Here is a 27,283-nt window from a genome sequence, read left to right as displayed (position 1 = left end):
GGGGCTCGAGAACAAGATAAAGACAAACATCACACGCTTAACAGAATATCATCTTTCCAATAATTGTACGGCTAAAGAAGCTCTCTTAATTGCTAAACTTCAATAATTTCACAACAAACTTAAGGGTTGACGAGGAAAATAGAGATCATAATCACGATACTGCTGCCTTGTACACAACAGACAAAAGTGCCTAAAATGTTTCCTGTAAGATCTGTTTCATAACTACACACAAAATCTCCAAAGGCAAATTCTGGTACAAAATCAACGAGGAAATTTTATTTCTATCTTGGCGGACTGGTTTTTTATATCTTACAATAAATTAACAGCCCACATATATAATTCAAATAATAGCTTTACCAATTTAATGTTCTATATATACTCTGAGTTAAGGGCAGAAGAACCGGAAACCGTATAGCATATATACTGATGTACAATTGAACATAGGGAGGATTGCATCATGATGTAGCTGGTAACTGTAGGCTATTACTTGCGCCTTTTGGTTTCACAAGGTACTGTAGAGTTATTTCTGCTGGAGATGATCCTGAAATTTCCTCTTCGAACTTTACTTCAAAAGCTAATGATTGGTACAGACAAACTTCGTCTTCCTTACAATAATAGACCTGAGAAGAAATAGACAAATTCTTCATAAGACCAAGGAAATGGACCATGGACCAATGTCAAATTTTAAGCAGCTTATGTTCTTCCAAATGCTAACAGCAGCAAATTTTAATGCAAGAGAGCAAAAGAAAAAGGGGAAACCGATATAGTGCCCTTGAACTACTGACTTTTCTATTTCATACATAAGATGAATTTACAGCACATATCGTATCGTAATTTTTTGACCTTTAAGAGTCTAAGAAAACTTCCGAAGTCCGTAGTTTTTTGACATTTAAGAGTCTCAGAAAACTTCCAAAGTCCGTAATTTTTTGACATTTAAGAGTTACAGAAAACTTCCAAAGACGTTTATTTTTCTTTGAAGTGGAGATGTCGTAAGTTTTGTAAAGTCAACGTTGCTCTTCCTTCTTCAAAGCACCATCCACACTTTTTTTTTTTATTTCCTTCCATGACAGAAATCCCTCCCACTTCTCCGCCCTTTTGCCTTCCTAGAAACCTTGACACAGTTGAGACCACACAAATGCACAAGCTCCAGCCAGACAACAGAAATTACTTCTCATGCCCAGGCTCATAAAATATACAAAGTTCAGCAATAATAACAAGCCTCACAACAAGCAAGGCTCCAAAATAAGTGTTTCGTTGGCTGTCCCTGAATAAAGAAGATTGTAGTTGTTAAGTTGCGTGATATTTGTTGGTGGCGTGCAATGCACTTATGCACCCACAGGTGCACCCTCCTGTACGCTTCACCTTCACTAGGAGGAAAGGGAAGGGCACTTAAGTAATTGCTGCTGGGGTTTTCAGTTGTATTTGGAGAGCAGACACACATGGAAAAAGTTAGTAGAGGGAGGAAGGTATGGAGAAATATAGTGAGGTCGTTTGTATTAGGAGAGAATCAGCCGCTTGAAAGCTGAAATTCATTACAAACCCACTTGGGTTATCAATACAACTTCACTACCAATCTTAGTGATGGGTGGCTGTTAGTGATAATAGAGGAAAAGACTGAAAGAGTTAGTTAAAGTGGGTGTATGAAAAGGAAAAGACTGAAATGTCCATGTAAAATTATGTTTAATTGACAGAAATGTCGAAGACATGTTGAAGTTCAATTCTCAGGGATATCATATGTACAGAGTTCTCTTTTTGTGTACTAATTTTCAAATGCATCACAGGGGTACTATCACCTAATTGGGTACTGTATCTAGTTCCTTAAGGTCCGACTTATGCATTTCCAAAAGCCCTCAGTCCTCACCACCAGGGTTTGGGAGATTTCTCACCATGATTTGGAATTTGGTAGAGCAGCAGCAAAGAAATTATTTATTTATAGAAACGAGCATTAGCAAGTAATAAATTTTGGTTTTTATGTTGGTCAAACTAAAGTAGTAGTCCGTCAATTATGAGTAGTCAGCTGGTGCAGATTTTCATTTGCGTTTTCGCTTTCTTGCATGTTGAAGCTCTGGCCTTTTCCCTCTGTTATTTGTTTCTTTCTAAATTCTAGGTTCATGATGCCAGGCTTCACCCCATTTCAGTGTCAGAGCTTCAACTAAATGTTTTTGTTTTGAGGTTTCAAGGTTGACCCAACCATTATTGGGCTAAGCCTTTCGAGATATTGGGTTTCCAACTCAGCATCGGAAGGCTTTGATATATGGCAATGGTCTAGGTTTAACCCTTGGTGTTTTCATGACCTCCAGTAGGTATTGTGGCTTCAATCCAGTAAGGAATTTGAGTAATTCAACCTACTAGGTTGTTGGGCTCTGGATTCTTGGGTGTTCTACAAGTTATACTGTTATAGGCTTCAACAGTCTGTGTATTTGTGGGCTAGTGTCATAATTGACTTGTGCATTGTTTGAGCAACAACCTATCAACTAACTGGGGTATTTGAATAATCCATAGAAGAAAATGTATTTCATGTAGATCTATTACTATATCAGCATAAATTTAACTATGATTTCTGATTAACAACAAAGTTTGAAAAAATGTATGAACATATTCAAAGTATACAGAAGCATGCCTTGCAATTTATTCTTCCCAAGGAACCTGAAGGGGTGGATCTTGTAAAATGGAGTGTGGCTGATCCTTCTGGGCTGAGAGTCCCGTCCAAGGGTTCAATAACAACTGCATCATCTGGCTGTGTCTCTACATTGAACTTACTGCGAGCTTCCTGCATAAGATAACTCAAATTTAGCGTTCCAGATATGAAAATAATTCTTCTTAAAGGGCAGTGACGTGTGTATGTGTCTGCATGTGAGAGAGATATAGAGACCTTTGAGAAATGGTACCCTTCAGGTACTGATATCCTAAGGTACATGTTACCCTCAGTTGATGGACCACCATTCACCATGACAATCTGTGTGTCAGGTGATAATCGCTTCCTCAGACGTTTCATGGTTTTGGCCCTTGGAGCAGGAGGCTGCACACCCTTCAACTCTAATGTATAAAGTACAGATTCTCCTTGGTTTAAGTCCATATATCGGATTATACTGTTGTTGGTATCAGCTATCAAGAGTTTTCCTGCAAATACAACATTGAGATGATTAATGTACTATTATGAGCAAACAGCGAAAACTTCCCTTCCTCTAAGCTTCAATTTGCCAGGTGCACAGCAATTAAATTCTTTAACTAGGTTAAGCGGTTGTATCTTCACCTAGTATCATTGTGACTTGTGAGAAGCATTTGAGTTGGATATAATTAATAATTGGCATGTTCAATGCCCTTATCTAAAGGTACCTAAGGTACACATGATATATCTTGAAAGGCAAAGTGCCCAAAATCCAACTATTCTAATCTGTATGCTAAAGGAAAACGAAAGTGTGAAGTCCCAAATGTGATCTAGTTTTCTATAAGGCAGCAAACATGCCAATGTATATACTTCCTCCGTTTTTTTTTAGATGTTACACTTTCCTTAAATTGCATGTTTCTAAATAGATGTTACACTTTTTTTTATTTCCTAAATTGGAAAGTTTTATGCTGTAAAATTACTCACTTACCCTTACTTATAAGGATTAATCAAAATTAAACTAACTTAATTCAACCTTATTATATACTAATCCAAAATTAATTAAACCTCCTTCCTTCTCTTCCACCACCCCTCCCACACCACCTCAGCTGCCCCATCCCTTCCCCCACCTCGCAGCCTCCTTACCCACCACCACAGAAGCCCGGCGAATTCCCACCACCACCCCACCACCCACCCAAAATCGCTACCCACCCAGCCACCCAAAACCCCACCCACCTGAAAACAAGACCCCCACCCACGAAATCCTTCCCCACCTACCGAAATCACCACCCAGCCACCGAAATCCCCACCCCCACCTACCGAAAACCACCCAATTTTCTTCGCGCAAAACCGATGTAATGGATGCGCACGAATTTTATGGTGACGATGTGAAATCCCCGCCCAATTTTCTTCGCTACCCCACCCACAAATTTTACTTTAATGGTGACGATGCACGATGTGATGGATGCGCAATGGATGTATGATAATTACAGGGATGAGAGTTATTTGAGGCGGGTGATTATGCCGTTGGAGGTTGTTTTGACGAGTTATAAGAGGCTTGTTGTCAAGGATTCTGCTGTGAAACCGCCGAAAATGGAGGCGAGGGTTTTACGCGAAGAAAATTGGGTGGTTTTCGGTAGGTGGGGGTGGGTTTTCGGCGCGTGGTTGGGGTTTTCGGGTGGGTGGGGATTTCGGCGATGGGTGGGGTTTTCCGGTGGGTGGGTGGGGTTTTCGGGTGGGTGGGTAGGGTTTTCGGCGGGTGGGGTGGCTTTTCGGTGGCTGTTCGGGTGGGTGGGGTGGGGTTTTGGGTGGCTGGGTGGGTGGTTCGTATTTCAGGTGGGTGGTGGGGTGGTGGTGGGGTTCTCTGGGCTGTTGGGTGGTGGTGGGGAACCCAAGTTGGGTCCTCTTTTTCTCTCCTCCCTTCCCTTAAACCCCATGTTAATTCTCTCCTAATTACTCCTCCAATTTTTGCCTAGGGAACAACAATTTTTGAAAGTGTAACATCTAAAAAAAAACGGAGGAAGTACTAGATTACAATGTGCGAAAAGCAAAGAGCCTCACCATTGCCTGCTTCAACAAGTCCTGATGGTTCTGAAAGCTGCAAAAGAGGAGGAAAAAATGCCATTTAAGATTAAAAATTTCACTTGCCTTTAACTTAGTCTTCCTGAAATCATCTTGCTCCAATTAAGTAAGCATAATATACCAAAGATTAGCAGCTCAACAGCCAACTAAACATTCAATCTTATTTCCAAAAATTGTTCCTATTGTGAACCACATATTGTTAATTGGGTCATACCCTGATAGGCTGATACCTCCCCAGAGGTGCCCCTCGTATGAGCTGGGCTGGACTGAAGGAACAAGACGCAGCCACACAGGATCTGTTCGTCTAGACTCTAGATGTACAGACGGGCCAGAAAATACGCAGGTCTGAGTAGAGCAGATATTTGGCTAATATTTTCAGTTTTCAAATGATTTGGCTCAATCGTAACTGGACAACCGAGCTACGTCAGGTGTGCCAGTTTGAACCAGGTTGCTGAGTCAGAGTTCGACCCACAAGGCCACAACCTGCTCACTTGGAGGAATGGTCCAGGCTGGGTTGTGCCTGGGGCGACCAGGTCAGACAAGGATGGCAGGAGGATCAGGGTTGGACTGGGTTCACATAGCACCCCTAACCTTCCCTACCCTATTCAAGTTGAGCAAAAAGAAATGGACCACATTGGAAAATCATTCAGTTGTACACAATCTTGTGACGCGTCTCAGAGTAGTTAGTACTATAATAAGTATAATTAGACACGCACATGTGTACAAAGTTCCACATGCCTTTTCTCAATTAGACGCAAACTTGCGCATTATTTACGGTTAGAAATTGAGAACTGCAATTAGACATATAGAAACAGCTTCTAAGGATGCCGATAAAAAAAACGTTTGATTATGATGTATTGCAAGAAACTAATTTGTAGTGTTTTCCTTCTCGAATTTGCAATAACAGCTCAGATCCTGAGGCTTGTAGTACAAGATATAGGTTTAGATACAAGATGGCAATGGGGAGAGTCTGGGTCGGGTCCACCTGGACCCAGACCCGTTTATTATTTACAGACCCAAACCCGCCCCAGATCCATTGGGTCTAGATTTTTCAGACCCATACCCAGGGTCTAGTGGGTCCACGGGTCCTAACTTTTAAGTTTTCATCACATTTTTGAATATATGTAATTGGGGCTCATTTTTCTTTCACAAAATAAAAATTTCGCCCTAATATATATAGGTCCTGCATCCATGGTAAAAACATTATCTAAACAAAATTTTAAAAATTAACTCATAAAATCTTAAAATGTTACAATTTACAAAGTTACAAGTCTTAGATGGAGTTACAACACTAACGAGTTCACAAAATCACTTCAAAACTCATAAAACCTTAAAGTTTAGGTCAAAAAAATTTCTAATATGTAAATGGGTATGCGGGTCGGGTCCGGGTGTAGCATATGCGGACACGACCCATGCTCTCCAGGTTCCAGACCCGACCCGAACCCATTGCGTCTAAAATTTTTGGACCCAAACCCTAATAGATGGGTCGGGTCCTAGAGGGTCTGGGACCCGACCAATTGCCATCTCTAGTTCATACGACCAAGTGCAACATTAATCATGAAACATTTCCATGACGGGCCATACATTACTTTTACCAACTTGTTGCAACTAAATCTGCCTCTGTCCAAGTCTGATGAACACACGTCATGCAATAAGAAATATATTAAGAACCCTGGGAATTGAGATTGAACTTCACGAAATTAATCAAAGTATCAGGTGGATCTTAAATACTTACCATTTCTTTGTTTTTGTTTCTCCAATAAAGGAAACTTTGGCAACATCAAAGATTAAGTGATTTGATTTGGTGACCTAAATTATATGCATAAACATGTAAATTTCGGTGAACCATAATGCTATTGGTCCACAGCTTCAGAACTTCTTTTACCCATTCAATTCCCACTAATATGTCCTCTCTGTAGACCCTAAAATAACACCATTGACCTTTATTTGGATAGCCATAAATCGGAGGATAATCAGATGAAGCTGAAGTAGAATAACGGAAACAAACTAGAGAAACCTTTCATTCTTACCTCCAGTAGATTAATAAGAACAAAGATCAACTTTCAATGGTGAAAACAATTTAGTACCTTGGCACCATAATTACTTGAACAGTTATATTTCACGAACAAATATCTCACCTGAGCTGCTAGAGATTTGCCATCCTTGAAACCAGCTTTTCCAGTCCCAGCTATAGTAGAGACTCGTTTATTCGATGGATCAAGCCTCTTTATCTGAATATGAGATATCACATTATTAGCACCATTTCCCAACTTTTATTTAAAGCCCAAACGCAAGTCTCCTGAGTCCTGTGTTATGAGAGAGACTTGCTTGAAGATGAAATTACTAGCATTAAAGAAATCGGATTGTAATCAGAAGCAAATGCAGCCATCTTTCCGACAACTGACAGCAGGATAAAGACCACTACTTAAGATATTGAAATAAAGCAGTCAAATATTGATTTTTAGCAGCATAGAGGTCCACGCAATGGAGGATATGATGAACACATTGATTTACCCAAAAGTTATGAGTTAGTTGATAATAGAACTTAGATGCATGACACCTAGAAGCTGTTAGCACAAGACATGCATATTATGTCAGCTAGGTCCTTTCCCAAGTAGCACGATGACTCTCCAAGTGACTTGAGTGCCTTTCCTCTCGCTTATGAAGGTTGAGGGCCATTTGACTTCATCTTAAATATCCAGTCCCAGGGTAATTGTGACCTTTTCTGATTGCGGAATAAAATATACACTCACACCAAGAGGGAGTATTAAGAAAAACCCACATGTGAATTGTCCCACATGGAAGAAGAAAAGGGAGAATGACTAACATATAAGCTACTGGGCTACACACCTACGACCAATTGGTTTAAGGATTGAACTCCATTAAGCTTGTACGTTGTCAAGCTTTTCCCTGTAGGCCCATTGAAGAATTGTTGAACAAACCATATTATAGGCTCGGAAAGTTACTCCTATGATCAATTGGTTTTCTTCTCACAAGGTTAGTTCTGCATAGGGCAGAGGCTGCACACATGCCATGTCTATGGCTGCTGACGTTGCAGTCAAAGGTATCAATCATTATAAATGCTCCAGAGTTTAAGCAAGTTCTCTCAGAGCACTTGAACAAACTCGATGAGATTTGAGGGCAAAGACACACCCACATACTGGCAACAAAAAGGAGATTGACCGTAATCATCATGCACATTACTCAGAAAATAACAAAATTGTGCCAGCTAAGTCTCAGTTACCTTGTGGTTATAAGAATCTGCAATATAAACCTGGCCATCTTTTCCAAAACAGACACCCAATGGATGTTGAAGTAGTACTTCTGCACCTATACCATCATGGTCACCAAACTGAGCAGTAACAGCAAAGACAAGAAGGGTAGCATTAATATATATTTAATTGCATAACATGCAGGCTTTCATATTCTCAAGCATCATTTTAACAGCATACCAGACATCAGCAATGAGAACAACTTATTACTTATAACTAGGAAAGACAATACCTTGAACAAATTGTCAGAAAATATAGGATCACCACCAACCAGCAATCTTGATCCTCCTGTCTTGAGATCAAGAGCTCGAATAGAGCTACTCTCACTATCAGCAATATACACCTCCTTCATATCTATATGTATAAACATATATCATAAGTCAAACTAAATTGTTACTGTATCAACGTAATATGACACAAAACAAAGCATGTACATTACGATATGATACCTGGAGATAAAGACATTCCAGAAGGTTGTGCAAATGACGTGGTCATAGGGCTATTAGGAAAGAAAAAGTACAATAAGCAGCAGCCTTTAGAAGCACCATAACAGAACTAAGGCAAACATCTGGATCTCAAGATAAAGGATCAGAAAGAAAAAGCTCTAGCTACTGCACTCTTTAATTAAAGAGAAAAGTCGAGAGTTAAGAGACTTGAGAAATAGAGATGACATGCAACTATCAAGGATGAAAGAGATCACCACTTCTTTGCTGAGCAATAAGCTAAAGGCAAGAAATGAGATAGACAAAGGACGTTAGATAATGGTCATGTAAACCATGTTGCCCTCAATCGACAGTAAATCCAACAGGCAAAGCACAACAGTAATTTCAAAGAGCCATACAGTTTTTCTACTCAAATACAAATGAAGACATGACACTCATATTGAAAGCTCAACGCATCCATCAACCCTATTCCCCATCCTCGCTCTCCCCACCACCCCCAAAATATAACCCCACCACCCCCAAAGAAAAAAGAGAGAACTGAAGGCACAAGATTCACATTATAAAAAGGAATTTGCAGTACTGTCTGCTCAAGTTAATGAACCCGGCCACATACCTCGAACCATTTAAGTTTCTTTCATAACCATCACCACTGAAAGATATGGTGGTTTCATTAGCCAGATTGTGTTCCCAAATCTGATGCTGACCAGCCATTGCTATATAGACCTTCTCTCTTACAGGATCAAAGCAGACATCCCATGGAGAATTAAGTAGCTGAAATCACATGTGAGACAAGAATCTTCAAAGAGTTAACGCAGACTTTAACAGCCTAATGTAGAGATTTTATAATGCGAAACAACAATCCATGAGCATAACGGAAAACATAATCCAGTTCTCTGAACATGCCTGAGAGTTTCCTTTTCCTCCCCCTCTGTAATCAGAGCCCTTTGTTCCATTACCAGCAAGTGTGCGAACCATCTCATTGACCAAATCGATCTCCCTGAAAAGTTAAATAAACATGACATGATTACATGAGAGGAAGATCTTGTCTTGAGCGCTGTTATTCTTCACTTTCCAATAAACGAAGTAAATAATTTGTCTAAAGACTCGATCACCGTCATCACTTCCACACCCTCTGCAGTTAGTAAATTGACAATCCTCTACAGTCTACATCATATTAGATAATAATTTCTCTTGAAAATCCAATAACAGAAGGCATCGTATAATACTCCCGGGAATATAAACCCAAGGAGGTCTGTATAATGCCCACACATGGGCACAAGCGTAAGGGTGCTTGGCCCGAGAGTATACAATAGTCCCATACACAAACGATAGGAAACAGAGGACAGGAACAAAATAAAATGAGGTGCGTTAGTTTACGATTGGTCACAATTCTGTTATATTCATGCAAATATTAGCTGTGAATGGGGTGCAGATATAGTAGACCTGGTAAAGTTGGTCCTGATCCGAAAATCCGGTCCGAAATATCCGATCCGTGGTCCGATCTGGGTCCGAACGAGACGGTCCGAACTTTGATCCGAATCTGAAACGGTCCCGATCCGGTCCGAATCCCGATCCGAAATAATCTTGATCCGAAACTCAGCCGAAATCCGAATGATCCGATATAATCTTACCCGATCCGAAACCGATCCGGCCCGATCTAAAACTGATCCGACCCGAAGGCAAACCGATCCGAGATTATTGGTTTCGATTAGGCTTTGATCCAAAATACCCGAAACTTACCCGTTTTTTATATAAAAAAAACATCATTGGCATAAGTATTTCATTCATTCCACCATAGTTCGATTCCGATCCGAAATAATAGTCCGAACGATGACCCAATCTGAAACGATCCGATCCTGTCCGATCCCGGCCCGAATATAACTTGATCCGAAAACGGTCCGATCTGAATTGGTCCGGTCCGATTCCGATCCGAAATAATAGTCCGAACGATGACCCAATCCGAAATGGTCTGATCCGGTCCGATCCCAGTCCGAATGTAACTTGATCCGAAAACGGTCCGATTTGAATTGGTCTGGTCCGAATCCGATCCGATTGGTCCGATTGCCAGGTCTAAGATATAGTATATGACTTTTGTTGTTTTTCTCTGAGCTGTACATACAAAGATGTTGCTGTTTAACTAGTAGATGGCTGTATATATATACTGATATACATATAAGAATGAAGGGCATTCTTTGTGATTAAGAGGCCAGGTTGTAGTTTGTAAAACAAAAGGCACGCCCTTTACTAATGTCAACAGAAAAAAGAACTAGGTATTAACATAGCAGCACCAAGACACAGCCTTAACTTAATCTTAATTGCATTTTGCATAAAATTGCTAAATTTCTTCATATTTTATCTCTCTGAAATCTCCCTGAGTTTGTTTTCAATCTACACACTAAGTACTTTTGCATAACATACAATTATATTTTATATACACTTAAGGAAGAACATAGCCATGTAACATCTTGTTAGATTCATATCAAGATATTTCTTCAGTTATCAGCTTCTTGTATTCTTGCTTACTGTAAATTAAGAATATTAATGGCCAAAGTTCTATGCTGGTAAACGTGAAAGTCATACTAGGTATATTGAAAGGAAGAAAGTCAAACTATATCACAAGTCTACAGCAACTTGTACCAAATTATAATCTAACATCACTGATTTCCTGGATAAAAGAAAATTAGCAACCCAACTTCACCTATTCAAATTTGAAGCCTCTGTAGCTTTAAGTTCAGAAAATTATGAAGGGAAAAAATCAACGACGGACAAGACTAAAATAAGAAAGAGGGCCAAAAAAAATTCGAGATCACTATAGTGGTTTTCAGCATAGATATTTAAAATTAAGACCAACACTTGTAACGACATTCAGGTAAATAGCCAAGATGATTCCTGCAACTAAACTCTTGTTTAACTTGAATACTGAGTCTAGCGCTAGGAAGTTATTTTGCATAACATTATCCACATATAATTCTCTGGGAGCATTAATGTCCCATAATATAACGGATGGAAAGGCACAGGTACAGACTGCAGAGCAAGAAAACCAATAGGTTGGGGTGGGGGGGGGGGGGGGGAGTTCTATTCTTCCTTTCAAGTTCTACAATACATACAATTATACAGCACATAAAGAAAATAATGTAACCACAATGTATAGACAAACCGCTGACCAGCAGTTCCTAATTGTTGGGAAGAAAAGAAGATCCCAATTAAAGCTTTAATGGATGTCAAGTCCCATTGCTGGAGCATGTACATTGTATAAAAGAAATGATAATAAACCCTAACTTTGTTACACCATTACTACTATTCTTTCACAAACAGTAGCCAGTTCTTCTTGCACTCATTTAAACTTAAATCACAGACAAAATTCACCACCACTCGAAAATAATAAGAAAAGCTTTACTTGGCTACAGCACCTAGAGAGAGAAGCAACAAAGAATAACTTATACTTAGGAGGTATCAACGAACCTCAAAGCATGATTTTCAGTATCTGCAACATATAGCACATTTCTTTTCGCATTATAAGCAAGGCCCTACAAACACACAGCCATATTAAATGATTATAAATTAAGAAAACTACAAGTAACCACAACTACTGTACAGAAAAACTCAGCAAGTAACAGTAAAAGAATAATTTCAACTGTCCAGCAGAAACAGAAAAGTTATGCCAAGTTTGTGCAAATACGATATCCATAAATTTACCTGAGGCATATTGAAAGTTGCATCATCGAAACTACCATCACGTAAACCCTCCTCTCCTGAGCTCCCTATTTGGGTAATGTAGTTGCCATCCAGATCAGTGACAACCTGTAGGTTAAGCGAAACAAACACAATTCACTAGAAGAGACATTTTCTGACCTAATCATAGGCTACATACCAATAACCAAAGTGACATTACACAAACATATGCACATATTTTCCCACTTGTTTATTGAGTCATATTGTATAGAGAAAAAATCCTACAGCATAAGGACCGATTACCTTACTAACAAGTAACAAGTGAATATTGTCATGTTTATATATTTATCTACAACACTAAAATGTGCACACAGAGCCGCCCACCACAAGTAAATAATATACCTACATTCTCCCTCTCTCTTTCTTCTTCTATTATGCATACGTTAGTTAAATCAGTGCATGAAAGAAGCAGGGGGAGTGGGCTGGAGAAGAAGGGAGGGAGGAAAAGAGAACCAACAATGCGGTTGTGACTACTGTCTGAAATGAACAGTCTATTATTCAGCACATCCACTGCCAACTTTCCTGGAAACTTCAATGGAGAGGTCAGCAATCGAGGATCATTGTCCCTTTCAAGTCGCAAAGGAAGGGCTGTGTTATCTAACATCTTCCTTTCACCATAGAAAAGAAGCGCTGCCTCCACAATGTCATCAAGGTCCTGAAGCCAAGGAAATCAAGGTCTATGCTGAAATCATTACTGCATCATTTAAAGCGTGTACTGAATATTGTCAAAAATAAAACAATATCAAGCCTTTATCCCAACTAAATATCTTCCATAACAAGATAGATATACGGATTTGAACTTTAAGAGCATGTTTGGTCAACATTTTTGAGCTCTAAGAAATGGAACCGAATACCTACTCTCTTTCTTCTTGTTTGGTTCAACTCCTCTTCAATCCATTACCATTACTTGGTGGTAATGGATTTCATTGGTTTGTTCCTTCCCTTCCCCCTCAAGTAACAAAATCCATTTGTTGGTGGTAATGGTTTCCTTTCTCTTTCCATTCCAAAGCTTGAACCAAACACCTAACAATGGTAACAAGTTTTGTTACCATTCCACTACTCTATTTGATTCCATTCCCTTTCCATTCCATCTGTTGAACCAAACATGCTCTAAGAATGCACATGAAATGTAATAAGAGATAAGACTAAGAAATAAGATTAACAACAGTCATAAACTGATCATATGCATTATGAGCTAAACAAACCAAATTTTTGCCACTAAGCATCATAAGCTGATCAAAACAAGTGCTCCACTGTAATGAGGACGATAGAAGGCAGGGGGGGGGGAGAGGATCTACATCACAGAAAAACCAGGCAACAAGAGGCTGTTTAGAGTAAAACAATATAATTACATGCTGACACCATCATGTTTGGAGAAGGTGATAGATGAGACCTATAAAACATAAAAAGAGTCAAGAGATGACAACTGGCAGGCGGCAACTTCAGAATTTGAGGATTCCACATCACTTCATGAAGTCCTTTACACGATAGAGTTACTGTGAGCATCCTGGCTATACTACAATGACAAGCAAAAGCTTGAAACAATCACTCTTCAAACTCTAGGAGATTCAACTTTTCCAGCAATTCTAAAAGTTCCAAATTGTTCATTTTGTGGTCAGCCAGCAGAAGCATAATAAAAGTAATATACTCCACATCCATTCTCCATCCTTCTAGACCTAATCATTTTATCAACATAGAACTCCACTGGGAATCAACAGTGGTGGCTTCTTAACAGGTCTTTCTCCATCTGATTACAAACAAGTGCTTACTTTTTCCTTTCCTCCACCTGTCAGTCACGCTTTTATCCATCATAATTTATAACCAAGCCCCATGTAATGGTTCAAATTGCAACCTTTTCATGATCAAGTTGAAGATCGAAGTCATCTTCTTTTGACAAAACCACAGAAAATTTGCATTCCAGTATATGGATTACTTCAACTAGCTCCTTGACCAAAAGATTTTACAGTAAAATTGCATGTGAATGCTTGTGCTATCAGCTTTGGACTTCGCCTAGTTTAGCAAATAACAACCATGTGAAGTAGAAACTGGAAGCTTATGATTCCTATTGGTATTATAAAAAATTATATGATTTGGACAATCATAACATTAACTATAACACAGAGTGATTGCAAGAACAAATGGTATAGTGCTACCTTTCGGCGACCTTCTCCTGATATTTGCCCTAAAAGCCTACCATTGGGTCCAACAATAGCAAACGTCGGCCATGAATTAACCCCTAACTCACGCCACAAATACATGTCTCCATCATTTACTACCTACATTCGCACAAAACAAACATATACATCAAATGATCAAATCTGATATCGGAACAGTGATTTAGGACAGATATAAGAATATATTTTTTTTAAAAACATCAAGTTTCTCTGTTAAACAGAGTTGAGCAACAAAAATCTGTAATTACACATCACAGTAGTAATTCTTCAATTTTCGCACTTTCCTTCTTTACCCCTTGGGAATGATTTAGGTGAGCAAGGAGAGAAAAGACAAAAACTTGCCAGAGTACAGTTCAAATAACCAAGATGCAAAAAATCCATGGTCTAACGTCTATACATGATCAACAGGCCAGCTTGACCCAGCACAACCAGTCAAGCCCAATAGTTAACCCAGCTTGGACCAGCCGAAGTGTTGAACCACCAGGTTTGCTAGTTCAAGCAACATGTAGACCAAAAACAGAAGAGTTTCGACCCAGTCTAGCCCAGTAGCCAGCTATAATTAAAAAATATCCATAGCCAGCAGTTCAGCTTCAGCTTGGATTAGCTTTAATCAGATCTGTGAAGCCTAACCTAACAGCGAGTACAGGGCCCACAAAAACTTATCGATACAAGAACCAACTTGATCTAGTAAATCAATTTTCCGTCCTTGATCAGTAGACCAGCCCAAGGATCAAGTGGCCCAATGGTCATGTCTAGTTCGAAAAAGATGAGTCTTCCAAGTCAATGTGCCTTGGATGGTCCATATCTCAATGTCTGCAGCTGATAAGCACATTAAATTATCCATGTGAGTGAGAGTCCTCACAGCCAAGAGCCCAACTGTCCAGTTATTAAGGGATCATTTTACCAATGAGGTAGAAGCATGTTCTGTGGACCCCCAGAAGAAGCAACATGGAAAACCCCATCCTAAATTACCTTTTTCCTCTTTAATTAATTACATTAGAAGAGTAAATTCTGCTACTTGAAGACTAAACATTGCAAGTTAAAAGGCACAGTTCAACATACAGGATGAGTAATTCCATATCTTAAAACTGCATTCCGAATTGCTTCCAAGTCTCTCTCATTGTCAAATTTAGCTGAATGAACGCCAATAACAGTGAACTGCAGGAAGGGAAAAGCAATCAAATAAATTTAGCAGAGGGGTAAAAAAAGATAACTTGGGCCTGCTTAATTTGAATTGTTTAACTAGAAAGAAATATAGCAAGGGACTGGGATCTAATCATGAATGTCCAACACAAGCAAGGGACTCATATGGGAGACAAAAGTCTAGAAAATTCTATCTTTGTTTTGGGACATCTTGGCCTCAGCACTTCATGTATTCCTTAGACAATTCTTATGATATCTTAAAAATATAATAGCCACAGGTCACCATATATTAACCTATACCATGTGTCAATGCAACAGCGTCTTAAAGAAAGGGTCAAGTAGCAACCATGAAGAAATCAGCTAGTAAAAATTAGGCTCCCCAAGTAGTAGAATTTATGCAATCTAACTTATGTATTCATGCAATAGGCAGTAAGTATAAGTTCGTAATTCTTACCGGCATCTCTTTGTACTTCTTCTCCAAAAACTCAAGATCAGGCAGCACATGCATACAATTTATGCAGCAGTAGGTCCAGAAATCCAAAACTACCACTTTTCCTTTGAGATCCTACCAAAAGCATAATTGTTTCAGAAGGCAACACAGAAATGCAAACACTACATACAATAATAGTATACAATTTCATACAGAAACACAGCTTTTTGTTGTGCAAGAAACATATTTTTAAGATTAAAATTGACATTAAAATCACCAATGCATTCTTTCACATTTATTCTGTTCTTCTGTCTAGCACATGAGCTTATGCGCATGGATGTATACATGTATAAATCATCCACACAGCTTTTTGGGGCATTCAGATGACCACCTGAGCAAATATACATCCATCTCGAGTTCTCAATACTGCAAATGTTAAGCCAACATCATATAGATCATTGCATAAGAGGAAAAGCACTCAAGATAGACAAATAAGTTTTCAACTCGAGTCACAAACTCAACCGAAGACCCAGGATAATTTGGATTGTAATTTGAGATTGAGTTAAAGAAATACACTAGATATAGATATTAAAATCCTAACAAATCATATCATCCAACATGCTATGCTGAGAAAATATTCATCAATTCCTATCTTTCCATATGCGAAAATTAAAAGATAACATGCGATGCTCCAAATTAAGCACAAAAAGTGTCGAATAAAATAACATGGAAGCTTCGCATGAACAAGCTATTCCCTCAAAAACTCATCATTTCCTCTCTTCCATATGCACAAGTCACAGCTTTAAAAAGGGTACCAAAATTCATCCTTCACAGACCAACTTCTTTTCCAGCCTGATTGAACCCAAAAGATTGCAAATATGAAGAGCAACATATGCAATAGCCACCAAAAATGTTCAAAATTTAAAGCTCAAATGTGACCAACAATTACTGTAATTACTAGTAGTACTACTTTTTCATCACTAAAAACCTATTTTTCGTTTAAAACTACGAGAAAAACAATATTAGTGAGAGGCAATTGTAACCACATACGCGTCCCAGAACCTCAAAATTCTGGGTCAATATTTGAGTATTTCCCAACACAAACCTAGATGCATCTGAACCAAATTTGGCAACTAAATAAGACCCCGTCTGGCAGACAAATTCTCCACTTATTGAATTCATCCTTTCTCCTATAAGTAACAGAAAGACCAACTTGGCTTCAGTACACATATTAAGAGCATGATTAAGAATAGTATAAGTGAACAGCCTTTCCCCTACTTAGTTCCCTGTTATCTTTATGAATGGTAATAGAAAATGTAAACGAAGGATCAACATCATAATCTGTCCATCTCTTAGCATTGAGATTGGAACATGAACCCTTATAGGAGAACAAATGTATTTAAATAAATGGTCTGTCATAAGAGAATCAATCCGTGCATGTGTGGCTGTGTGCCACTTTAAGTAAGGCTTACACTGATAGTCATCCATTTCTAATGCACTAGTACACAAAGATTCCAGATTCAACTTGTCTTTCTTTCTATTTTAATGCCCAAACCCTATCCATCCACCACTCACCTCCCCTCCCCTCCTCCCCAAATTAAAAAAAAAAAAAAGCTCTTTCTGAAACAAGGTAACGGAGAGTGGGAAAGTAATTTTAACCGTAAAAATAATGGTAAGGAACATCAGAACATTTAACACACACAAATTCAGTACTCAATACATAAAGACCTCTTTTTTCACTGCACCTTAAGTGAAACCAACACATCCTTAAATAGGGAACAAAAAAACAGCTTACTCTGCGGAGCTGAAGGGGTGAAGTATTTAGCCAATCAAGTCTAGAAGGAAACTCAGGCACAGCAGAAGCATTTCCCCTGCAAAAAAATGAGTCTAAAGTTAGACTCATTAATAAGCACTTAGAAGTAAGGAGTCCAGCAACCACTAATTTTGAGAAAACAACTATTAGAATATCGAAGCAGAGGTCAGTGTCACCTTGTTTCAAGGTCAGATATATAACTCGCAAGCTGTTGTACCCTGGCAGATCGTGACTCACCTATTAGCAGTCAAATTGGTTAGATTATATATCACACTCGTACTCAGCCTCAGCTGATGTTTGATCCAGAGTAGAAAATAGCAATACACTTGTATCATCAGCTAATCTCTCTGAAACATGTCCTAAAGGCTTGTTTCACCTTTAATTGCCAACTAGTGACCCAATATTTTCTTTCTCTAATTTCAAAAGTTTAAGAAGAGTACATGATGACCACAATCGTACTTCTATAAAAACAGCAATAACAGTATTCTTTGCAGAGTGAAACAGTCCTCAAAGTAACACCAGAACCATAATCTTATTTCCCAACTAACCATTCTGTAGTTGAGATGCCCTTTCCAAACAGTTCGGAATGAATGATCCCTCAAGTATAGATACTCTGTCCCCAAACTGTAGACTTTCTCTCCCCCCCCCCCTCCCCCCTGGTTTCAAATGAATGTCCAACTTCGAAAAACATGCAAATTAATCAGTTAAGCAGTAACAGAGTTCAGTAGAGATATGTACTGATTTCAGAGTGCCAGAAAAATGCATATACAAATTATGCCCTAGCAAATCAGGATTTCTTGTTCTCAAAGACAAACCATTAAAACTAGGGGGGGGCAATTAATATCAAAACAAACAGAGTTGATGAATATCACCTTTATTTTGTCCAAGAGTAGGGTTGTTCACACCAAATGCTAGATTCCAGAGAGCTTTGGGTGATGCATATTGCATTGCCTGCAAGATCACAACAACTTCCATAGCATACAGATTAGAACAAAGTAACAAAGTTCACAAATAGTGTCTCCCGACATGTATGAAAGTCTTTGGAAAAAACATTCACACAGCAAGATGCAACCAACACATCAACCTCAAGATGTCCATTTTTTAGGTCTTCCATGCCAAGATAGTTATACCTTCCAATTGGAGATGGCAAAGGCGAAACAAGATATAGCAATCCCTAAACTGCCATATCTGAGAATATTTCTCCTGGAAGCTTGCAACCTGTCCATAAATCAGTTCTACAATCTTAAAAGAAAATAAATGGCTGTATAATCCTTAAACAATTTCCCTACATTAATTAACCCTTGATCAGAAAATGTATTATCATAATGAAGAGCCTTTTTTCAGTTTCTTTATCCCCCTAGAAATTCTGAAGATGTTCCTCTAGATTCACAAATAATGATTCTGTCATTAACACTTTTATGATGAATCACTACCATCCAGATTAATTTCTTTCCAGTATCCTATAGAGAAATCAAGATAAAGGACAAACATGATGAGGGGAATAGAAAGAAGTGCTGCCACAAACCACATACTTTTGTTCTTCTTCATAAATGTAATATCCAAAAGAGTAAGTCAACTTTAAAATATATTTCCTCCATTTTTTATTAGTTTCCTCCTTTGCTTTTTCAAAGTCAAAGTTTATTAACTTTGACCATATAATAACACTAATATATAAGGAAAAATTGTTTTAAATAAGTCAATCTTTGCGCGTTCCTTCCATTTTAAGTCTACCTTTTGATTATCCCTGATTGAGTTATACTCGTATATCTATTTTCTTCTATTGAGTTTTAAGTTGTTTGTGACTTGTTTAGTAGGTTACTTATGATACGTGTTACAATGTCCTTTCTTCTAAAACAGGCGAGGGTGGGTGTGGGACATTGTAACATGTATCATAAATAACCTACTAAACAAGTCACAAACATGTTAAAAACTCAATAAAAGAAAACAGACATACAAGCCTAACTCAATCAGGAATAATCAAAAGGTAGACTTAGAATAGGAAGACCGCACAAAGATTGACTAATTTAAAACAATTTTTCCAATATATAACACTAAACTTTATCATATGGGATCTTGTTAGATTCGTTCCAATATGTTGATTTAAGTTATCAACTTCTAATTTTTATTACTACACGATCGGAAATATTAATGGAAGAAGGGATGTCTTGGGGACCGTGAAAAACAAAGGGGTAAACCAATTAAAAAAACAAGGGAGTACATCCTTTAAGGAAGCATGTCATTATTTCACAAAATTTTAAGCTAGAATTTTCAAAATTGTTTTACCCTGTCTAGAGCATAGATTAAATTTGAAGCTTCCCATGAAAAAGCATGGTAAAACAGAATAAGATATCAAAGTCTTAATTGCAAAGTGGAACATTTTGTAAAAGAAAATAATGCTCCCTCCAAACAATAAAAAAAATAGAAAAATAAATTTGACTGAGACATTAATAAACCAAAACACATGGAAATTACCTTCCAAATATGTGCCATATTATAAATGAGTTATCATTGATGTGGCTCATTATAATTCTATTAATGTTAATTGTTAACTCTACTTAGGAGAAACTTAGGATCTCTGTATAGTCTTTTGGTATTCTACTTAGGGAGCAAATTCTAAGTCACTCAATAACAGAAAGTAAGACTATATTCAGAAAAGAGGGAGTTCTAAATTGTAAGCCTAAGTGGAAGCACAATCCTCTATGGAGTGTCTCATGACAGTTAAGACAAAAATCAACTGCCCCCCACCCTCAATCATCAAATCCAATTCCCCATCCCAAGAAATCGTATAGAGATATAATTAACATGAGAACAATAACTTGCATCAAAAGTATTCTGAAACTAAGACCTCTCTTACCCTCCAGATGAGAAGGTATTCCTCACTTCTCCCTCTAACATTGCTGGAGTTTGTGGTACAGAACTACCAAACTGAGATGCCTGCAACCTCTCATCTGCAATGTCACGAAATCATCAGAGGTTTTTTGAAAAAAATTATTAATTCAATCAGTAGTGGTAAAAGTTGACAGGAACATATAGCCGTTTCATGACAATAAATTTGATACTAAAATTCCTTTAAGGTCAAAATATGAAATAACTCATGTAACTATGTAAATATCATTGTCGTCGTCATCATCAACACCAAAACAAAAATGTCAAAGCCTCAATCCCAACAAGAAAGTAAGTGTCAAGAAAGCTATAATTTTTCCTTCACACGGTAGCGTATTGATGACAAAACCATGACAAATGAAGTCTAACTTCAAAGTTTACACTTTAAAGTTTAAGTACACTAAAACGCTCTTGGAACTACATACTGTGGAGGCTAGATCCACCACTGATAATATCATCAAGAGTAATGTTCCCTATATCCTTCCTGATAAGTGATGGAGCTTCAGTTGCAAGAATCTCTTCAGATAATGTAGTTGTCACAACTATGCATCTGCAATTGTCAAGGTCTCCAATCAAAACCAATCGATATTGATATGGAAGAAATTAAAACATTGACTGAGATTGGAGTAAGTAGTAAGTATTACAGTCAAATTCACTATGAGGAATATTCCAATCTAAAGTACCCATGATTTCAGTCACTAGTAACGAATCTCAATAAAAGACATCACCCACATAGAAAATATCATACCATAAAGAAAAATACACTAACCTCATTTTGGCAGCATTTGCTGCTTGTAATCCTGCAAGTGCATCTTCAATCACAATGCACTACAAGAAGACATGGTGAACATACATAGAGGTCATCCCATATGACATGAATGAGCAACCATATCAGACACCTAAATAACTTCTCATATTAGTAGAATTAAGTACCTCACTTGGTGGCACGTTCAGTATGTTTGATGCAGATAAAAAAATATCAGGAGCAGGCTTTAGCTTCTCAAATGCATCCGCAGACACAATAGCATCAAACCTGATATATAACAAATAAAGTGCATGAGTATTCTGTACATAAAGAACCAGTTCATGTAAAAAGTACAACCCTCCCTTTATCAGAAGTTATATAGTTGTAATTTGTAAACATCAATATTGAATTCTTCACACTCTCCCAATGTTCATCTACAGTTACTAACACCCCCTCCCCCCTGCAGGCAAAGGGGCAAGGAACTCAGCACGTTTAATTGCAAGCTATGAACTGCATGCATTACTTCATCTATTTTGATATATAGATAATGTCTCATCTCTCATGCAAGGGCCATTCTTTGTTGGGTTGGCCAAGCCTCAAGAGCAGCTTATTTTCTTCCATTCTGAATATATAATATATGGTTCATATGAAGCTCAAATTTTCTCCTGTTTACTGGTTGAATCCTAGGTCTTCAGTTTTCCCCAAAACAAAACAAAATTCCATTGATCTCATGAACAACCTTCTTAGTTTTAAACAGGGGAAATACTCATTGCTTCCATATGGAGACCGTAGTGTCCCCAGTTTCTATAAACAAGACCTTCTACCATAATAAAAGTAACTAGATTTATATGCACGCGATGCATGCGAGTAAATGTAGAATATTAAATTTAATTGCTAATTACATCCCACTAAATAAAGGATCTTTAAATTTTTTTCAAAATTTAGTTGAGAGGGAAATTTTTCACTGTTTTATTTTTGTTGTCCTTTTTATATTTATATATTTTAATTTTAGGTAGTTTTATCCCTTTTTATTTTTTTCCTTTTTCTATTTCTTCGTGTCCCACCCATGTTGTCATATATAATAGAGATTCCAAAAGAGGGGAATGCACATTATTTAAAAAGCCCAAGTCATGAGGAGAGAGATAGAGAAGAGACCCATGTGTTTATGAGAGATAAAAAGAGAGATACGAAAATGTTCTAAAGCAATCTTACAGTTGAATTGACAACCCAGCAGCAGCTAGATTTGCATCCACTTTTATACGATCAGCACTGGATGCAACAGCAACTTTGAGGCCCTTGGCTTTGCACTGTTCGGTAGAATTTTACCATTTTATTCTAGCATCAATGAAGAATGTTGTTCGATTTAATATGAGAAAATCATACCTGAGTGATAAGTTCAAAAGCACCTGGGAATCCGATTCCAGAATTTGGCTTTGCGTACTAAAAAATAAAAAATGTATTAAGATTTAATAACAGCTTTCAGAAGAGTAAATATTACATCAAATTGCTGATGCAGATATTGATTGAGTAAGACAGAATTTTAATCACCTTTTCTAGATAAATTTCAAAGAACCTTTTTTTGGCAACATCAGTATCAAATCCTTTGACTCCTTTCACTGATGCAACTCCTCCCAAGAAGTTTGCTTCCCCTAGAGAGCACATTCAGGTCAGATACAAAATTAGAAGGGGAAAATAGAGTACTCGGAAGCACCTAACAGAAGAAAGAAACTAGATTGCAACTACCATGAACTTCACGATGTTATTTTTTTTTTAAAAAAAAAAGAACAAATAGATGAAAAAGTTCCTGTGAGGTTGGATACTTAAAGGACATTCTGGAAATTGATCAGATACGGCAAAAAAGATCAACTGAACAGTACTTGTTTAATAATATTGTTATGACTTGAAAGGATAACTCCGGGGGAGGGGTCCCCCACACACAAAGGAGCTTGATTACTTAGTTATCGATGAGCTTCAGCCCTATTGAACCATCCTCATTAGTTGTCAGCCTCTGGATAAACTCTAATTTCCTGATCCACAGATCTCCTCTCCAATCACTACCCCTTTCATCCTTTAAAGCATACCCCACCCTCATCACCACTAACCATCACTGCTCGGATACCACTAACTACGTCATGCGTGTCTAAGGAAAAAAAACCAGTTTGCTGGAATATCAGTTGAATAGCAATGATTAAATACAGTAGTTCAACAAATCACATCAACATTATACATCCTAATTTTGAATGCCATAGACTATTGGAAAGAAACAAATCCCACATAACTCTAATGGCTAGTAGTGAAATAAGCCATCTCAAATTTCAATCAGGTATGAGATTTGATTTATGAATAGGTGAAACACAAATTAATTGCTTGTCATCGGAATCGCAAGATAGAATGTCGTGATATACAGAGGGAAAGACAAGAACATACTTCTTACTCGACACAATTTCTAATTCCTAAAATGGTATTGCCTAAGGTTACTAATTACTATGCACTGATCCACAAACACTAATCAGAAGCAAGCCCTAGGCTTATCAATCACACTACATTACCCAAGACATCAACACATAACTGCTGGTTCCTAGTTTGTAATCAGTTGCTTAGAGCACTTAAGCCTTTAGACTCCATTGCTTTTATTCATCCCTGCAGCCTTCACATGGAACATGGGTGCACGGCTCCATGACCCTACACCACATATGTCAACAGTCATCTTCCGGGCTAGCAAAGTTTGCTCGAGTAACATTTAAATTTCAATTTTAGAATGTGTACTTCTTTTTTTGCTGGCTGTCAGAATTCACCTCAGATTGCAAATTCGTTTCCATGCTACCATAATCTTGTTTCGGTTAGTCAATAATGTGCTACTAATCGATGATGATTGATTGGCATAACAACATCTGATTTTCTTAAATGGCAATTTGCTCCCTAAGAAGCCAAACTTTTAGGGAAAATCAGGGAACTTTTAAGAAGACCACACACGATTATGAAAAGCCAAAACAAGTTTCCTTCATCTAAGAGAAACATAGTACTAATAGTCTAATACAATACCTTATAAGAGCATAGGAACCAGTATGTGTTGAGCTGAAATACCAATTATCAAGCTCTTCAGAAAATCAGACTTGGAATAAACTCAATACTTTGTGCATTCCAGAGGGTAATTAAATTGGTTAAAATCTCCTGTTACCTTTCATTTGTTACAGGCGTATCAGCGCATGCAAATATCAGAAAAGTCCAACAGTTTCACAATGGGGTTTCAAATACATGCTTTACATTTTTCCAGAACATGACCCTCTCTAACTAACCCCTCAAGTAGCCAAAAACTGAGTATGTCTCTTAAACTTTGTTTGGATAGCAACATAGAAGAGAAAGGGGACGGGAAAGAAAGAAAGGTGAAAGGTGGATCTTCATTTCCCCTCCAAATCTCTCCAATTTTGGAGGGATAGTGTTTATTAAGAGGGAGGGAAAATGGATCCATCCCTCTCCCTTCCCTTCCTTTCCCCAACCTCGTATCCCAACAAAGGAATGAGTTTCTCTCCCTTTCCCTTCCCTCCCTTTCTCTTCAATTCCTCTAATCCAAACAAAGTCTCACACTCCAGACCACTGGAAACAAAATATAGATGCCACTATTGCAAACACTAGCCTTGGCAAATGTGAGGATTCCTGAGATTTAGGCCATCTAAGAACATCATTCAATGTTACAAGAAACACCCCTCCGAGATCCGCAAATATATGATGGATTCACTGATCAGGCTGGTTAATGCTCTCGTATAGCGAAACCAACTTCACAATGAAAAATAAAAAATACTTCACTCCATAATTACACATCTAAATTTGTATGAGTCCATCTTAAACTCCCACATTATGCATCACAAAAATGTCATCTCATTCATATATATGTAGATCACACCTGGTGGTCGAACTCAACCTCCCAAATCCAAGAAAAAAGAACATTAGGCTGCCAAGATCCATATAAACCAATTTACATTATCCCTATGCAACAAGTCTATAGTTTCCCCTTCCTCCACAATTGTTAACTGATGTACAAGTTACAACTGGTTGTTATACTAACTCACTCAGTTTTTCATATAATCCAATAGGCAGCGGGATTTTTCCAGCCAAACTGTTTCCTATGGATATTAGATCTCAAGCATATTTGAAAGCAACTTTATCTGGCTAAATAATAAAAAAATTGATACCCTCAACCGCCAACACCGAGTGGTACCTAATTCATGGTACAAATTTCCAAATTTTTTTTTGTTAAATTAGCCCAAAAGTATACCACTTGCACCTATCAAATAGACTTTTTTGGTTCGCAGTTTATGGGAAATTTAGCGTATAGGTAACACTATCACCACCACAAGAAAAGAGTTTTGAGATACTTTTCTGAAACACTAAGAACTGGCAGCATCTATATTCTGAGAGGGCTGCACAAAAGAGACTTGAGGTGCTGCTGGTATACAATTTACTAGGTGACAATATTCAGGTATTATTTCGATACTCCAAGAGTAAGTTTTTCTTTCTTGTGTTGTTATCACCAAAAAGTATCATTCCCCTTTCTTCTCATTAAGAAAATATACATATAATCTTAAAACTACCCTGATTTGCTATGCTGCCATCAGCCTTCACCAAGACCAATCCACCAACGCGAGCATGTGTTTGGTCTGTATCACATTAGATCACCATTGAGTTAAGTGTGACAGAAGGCTCTCAACCTAATCCTCTTATAAAAACTTTCATGTGGGACACATTGGTTCTTAGACAACTTCTGATACTAACAACAAAACTTTGACTCTTAACAACCCCTACCCTTTCACTGCCCCACCTTTGCAATTACACATCTTTGGCAATGACTACAAAACAATATAATAGTTCTTTATCCCACTTCAAAGGAAACATTTGCTGCTTGTGGTCAAAATAGTTCATTTTGATCACTACTAATGATCAATACTTATAAGTCGAACATAGTGTACCAACACCTCATAAAAAAGACATGACATAAAATTTCATATATACCCTTTCTTATAAGAGTATAATTTCTAACATCTTCCAACACCTAGATTAACGAAATCCAATCATAAATCATTACTATCTTCAAAGGGTGACACTCTCAATCTGTAATCCATAAATAGAGTATGTGAGTAATGTGACTATCTAGTCAAGCCAAAAGCATGCTCGTACGTTTAATGTGTTCTATTCAACTCATCTCGACTTATCTGAAGCTATCTTTACTTATCTAAACTTTTCAATAACTTACTAAACTAATTTAAACTCATCCGAACTTAATAAGTTTACACTACCATACTTTTACTAGAGAGGGACTAAACTATCTCATTATCATACCACTTAACAAACAATTACCTTTTCTATTGAACACAAATAACAACATATTTCCAGCAAAATATGCCAAAATTAACTAATTGCATCTATTTTAATCACAATCATCAAATTCAAAACCTAAAACCAAACAAAACCAAAAAAATGTTGAAATTTAACGCTTGTAAAATACGCTATAGATACAAATTTTAATGGAAAAATAGAATTACCGGTTCCCATAAAAGGGACAAAATCATCAACAGTAACATCAACGCCCATTTCAGCAAAAACATCAACGCCAGCTCTTCTAGAAGGTTCTTCACTGTTGCAAAGCACGCCATCCATGTCAAACAACACTGCAGAAACTTTCCCCCATTCTTTCTCTCTCCACTCGTCTAGAACCTTCGTCTCGCCCTCTTCCACCTTCATGCAAAACGGCACCGTATTGATCATCTTCCGGGAGGAGAATCCGGTGCTTCGCGAGTGCAATCGGATGGTGGAGATTGATCGGAAAGTGTGGAGTTGGAAGAGAGAGAATTTAGAGTGAGAAGAAGAATAGAGAGAAAGAGAAGGTGAGATAAGTTGCAGCGCCATTTTTTCTCTCTCCTCTTTTCGAGTGAAGGTGGTTTACTCGCTCGTTGAGTGGCGGAGAGG

The 27,283-nt window shown here is 37.8% G+C and overlaps 1 protein-coding gene across 3 annotated transcripts; it reads right to left on the bottom strand.

Annotated features, from left to right (window-relative positions):
* Positions 1 to 248: 248 nt before the first annotated feature.
* On the bottom strand, positions 249 to 27,283 carry LOC104890749 (protein SUPPRESSOR OF QUENCHING 1, chloroplastic). 3 transcript variants are annotated; one of them, XM_010676329.4, is made up of 28 exons: positions 26,860 to 27,282; positions 22,871 to 22,971; positions 22,706 to 22,762; positions 22,535 to 22,629; positions 21,511 to 21,610; positions 21,347 to 21,405; positions 21,003 to 21,127; positions 20,549 to 20,642; positions 18,825 to 18,912; positions 18,567 to 18,645; positions 17,871 to 17,931; positions 17,677 to 17,752; positions 15,906 to 16,016; positions 15,371 to 15,466; positions 14,288 to 14,410; positions 12,592 to 12,789; positions 12,099 to 12,203; positions 11,865 to 11,929; positions 9,306 to 9,399; positions 9,016 to 9,173; positions 8,409 to 8,458; positions 8,192 to 8,313; positions 7,932 to 8,039; positions 6,826 to 6,918; positions 4,667 to 4,703; positions 2,873 to 3,120; positions 2,621 to 2,770; positions 249 to 620 (listed from the first exon to the last, which is right to left on the bottom strand). In XM_010676329.4, the coding sequence occupies exons 1-28, from the start codon at positions 27,221 to 27,223 to the stop codon at positions 456 to 458; spliced, it is 3,222 nt and encodes a 1,073-aa protein (XP_010674631.1). In that variant the 5' UTR covers positions 27,224 to 27,282; the 3' UTR covers positions 249 to 455. The 3 variants fall into 3 exon arrangements, with proteins under 3 accessions (XP_010674631.1, XP_048497730.1, XP_048497732.1); XM_048641773.2 differs by lacking the exon at positions 14,288 to 14,410 and having other exon boundaries at positions 26,860 to 27,283; XM_048641775.2 differs by lacking the exons at positions 249 to 620; positions 2,621 to 2,770; positions 4,667 to 4,703 and having other exon boundaries at positions 2,891 to 3,120; positions 26,860 to 27,283.

Source organism: Beta vulgaris, chromosome 4, assembly GCF_026745355.1.
Source record: "Beta vulgaris subsp. vulgaris cultivar EL10 chromosome 4, EL10.2, whole genome shotgun sequence".
NCBI lineage: Eukaryota > Viridiplantae > Streptophyta > Magnoliopsida > Caryophyllales > Amaranthaceae > Beta > Beta vulgaris.
The sequence above is the reverse complement of the archived record's forward strand: the minus strand, read 5'-3'. Positions and strand labels throughout refer to the sequence as shown.

Excerpts from the sequence above, each read along its gene's own strand:
- LOC104890749 (XM_010676329.4), bottom strand. The coding sequence starts at position 27,223 with ATGGCGCTGCAACTTATCTCACCTTCTCTTTCTCTCTATTCTTCTTCT. Across the intron at positions 18,646-18,824 it reads TTGCCATCTCCAATTGGAAG|GCAATGCAATATGCATCACC; the intron begins GTATAACTATCT and ends GTGATCTTGCAG. Across the intron at positions 8,459-9,015 it reads AGAAACTTAAATGGTTCGAG|CCCTATGACCACGTCATTTG; the intron begins GTATGTGGCCGG and ends CTTTCCTAATAG.